The sequence below is a fragment of the Geospiza fortis genome, unplaced genomic scaffold (assembly GCF_000277835.1).
Source record: "Geospiza fortis unplaced genomic scaffold, GeoFor_1.0 scaffold4758, whole genome shotgun sequence".
NCBI lineage: Eukaryota > Metazoa > Chordata > Aves > Passeriformes > Thraupidae > Geospiza > Geospiza fortis.
The window spans coordinates 6,364-7,370 of NW_005055180.1; the positions used below are offsets into that span (position 1 = coordinate 6,364).

The window sequence follows — 1,007 nt, forward strand, 5'->3', positions numbered from 1 at the left end:
GGGGGGCTGAGAGGAGCCGGCGTCAGCGGGAGGGGGCGGCGGCCGGCGCCGCACGAACTCGGTCCCGCCGCTGCTCTGCGCTCTGGGGCGATGCCTGTCCCGTGCTGGTCCAGCCGGTGAGTGTTGGGTGGGGGGTACTGGTGCGCTCTGGGCGATATTGGGAAGCGTTTGGGACACTGGAGGGCGCTGTCAGGTACTGGAAGGCTCTGAGGCTGTGAGGGGCAGCACTTGGTACGCTGGGGATCACTGGGAGGCGCTTTGTGGAGCGCACTGGGGGTCACTGGGAGGTGCTTTGGGGTCACTGGGAGGTACCTTGGGTGCACTGGGGGTCACTGCGAGGCACTTTGGAGTCACTGGGAGGCGCTTTGGGTGCACTGGGGGTCACTGGGAGGCACTTTGAAGTCACTTGGAAGCACTGCGGGGTCACTTGGAAGCACTATGGGGTCACTGCGAGGCATATTTGGGTCACTGTGGGGCAGTGAAGGATGTCTGGCTGTACTGGGGGCAATCTTGCTTGCATCAGTCAGCACTGGGGTCACTTCGAGTCCCCCTACTCATGCTGGCACATCCCGCTGACCTCTGCTGCTGGTTCTAACTGGGAGTCAGTGGTGAGGTACTGGGTACTGCAAGCCACCCCCTCCCCAGCGCTTCCATTCTCCTCCAGTCCCCCCAGTTTTGGGGTACCCCTGAGGTGTTGGGGACACCAGGGGGCACACGGTGGCAGGGATCACACAGGTGACAATGTAATATCCTACAGGTGTCACAGGTGACAGAATCACCTGGACATGGCTTGGGAGGGGGACAAGGACACTGTCCTGCAGGATGCAGGGATGCCATGGCCCCACAGTGATGGGGTGACAGTGTGCCCCCACCTCACAGCAGGGGCAAAGGCACGGTGGGGACCCCCACACCTGGGGGAGGGGACAGGACAGTCCCATCTGCCCCACAGCCCAGTCTGAAATCCCAAATCTGCCCCAATTCCTGCCGCGGGGCAGCCGCGGGCCCTT

At 63.3% G+C, this 1,007-nt stretch overlaps 1 protein-coding gene across 1 annotated transcript in view; it reads right to left on the reverse strand.

The window, feature by feature from the left end:
* Positions 1-22: 22 nt before the first annotated feature.
* SPAG7 (sperm associated antigen 7) overlaps positions 23-1,007 on the reverse strand; it is a 12,213-nt gene continuing 11,228 nt past the window's right edge. Inside the window, exon 9 of the mRNA XM_031065747.1 lies at positions 23-147. Coding sequence (XP_030921607.1) covers positions 23-147 — 125 coding nt within the window. The remainder of the gene's footprint in view (positions 148-1,007) is intronic.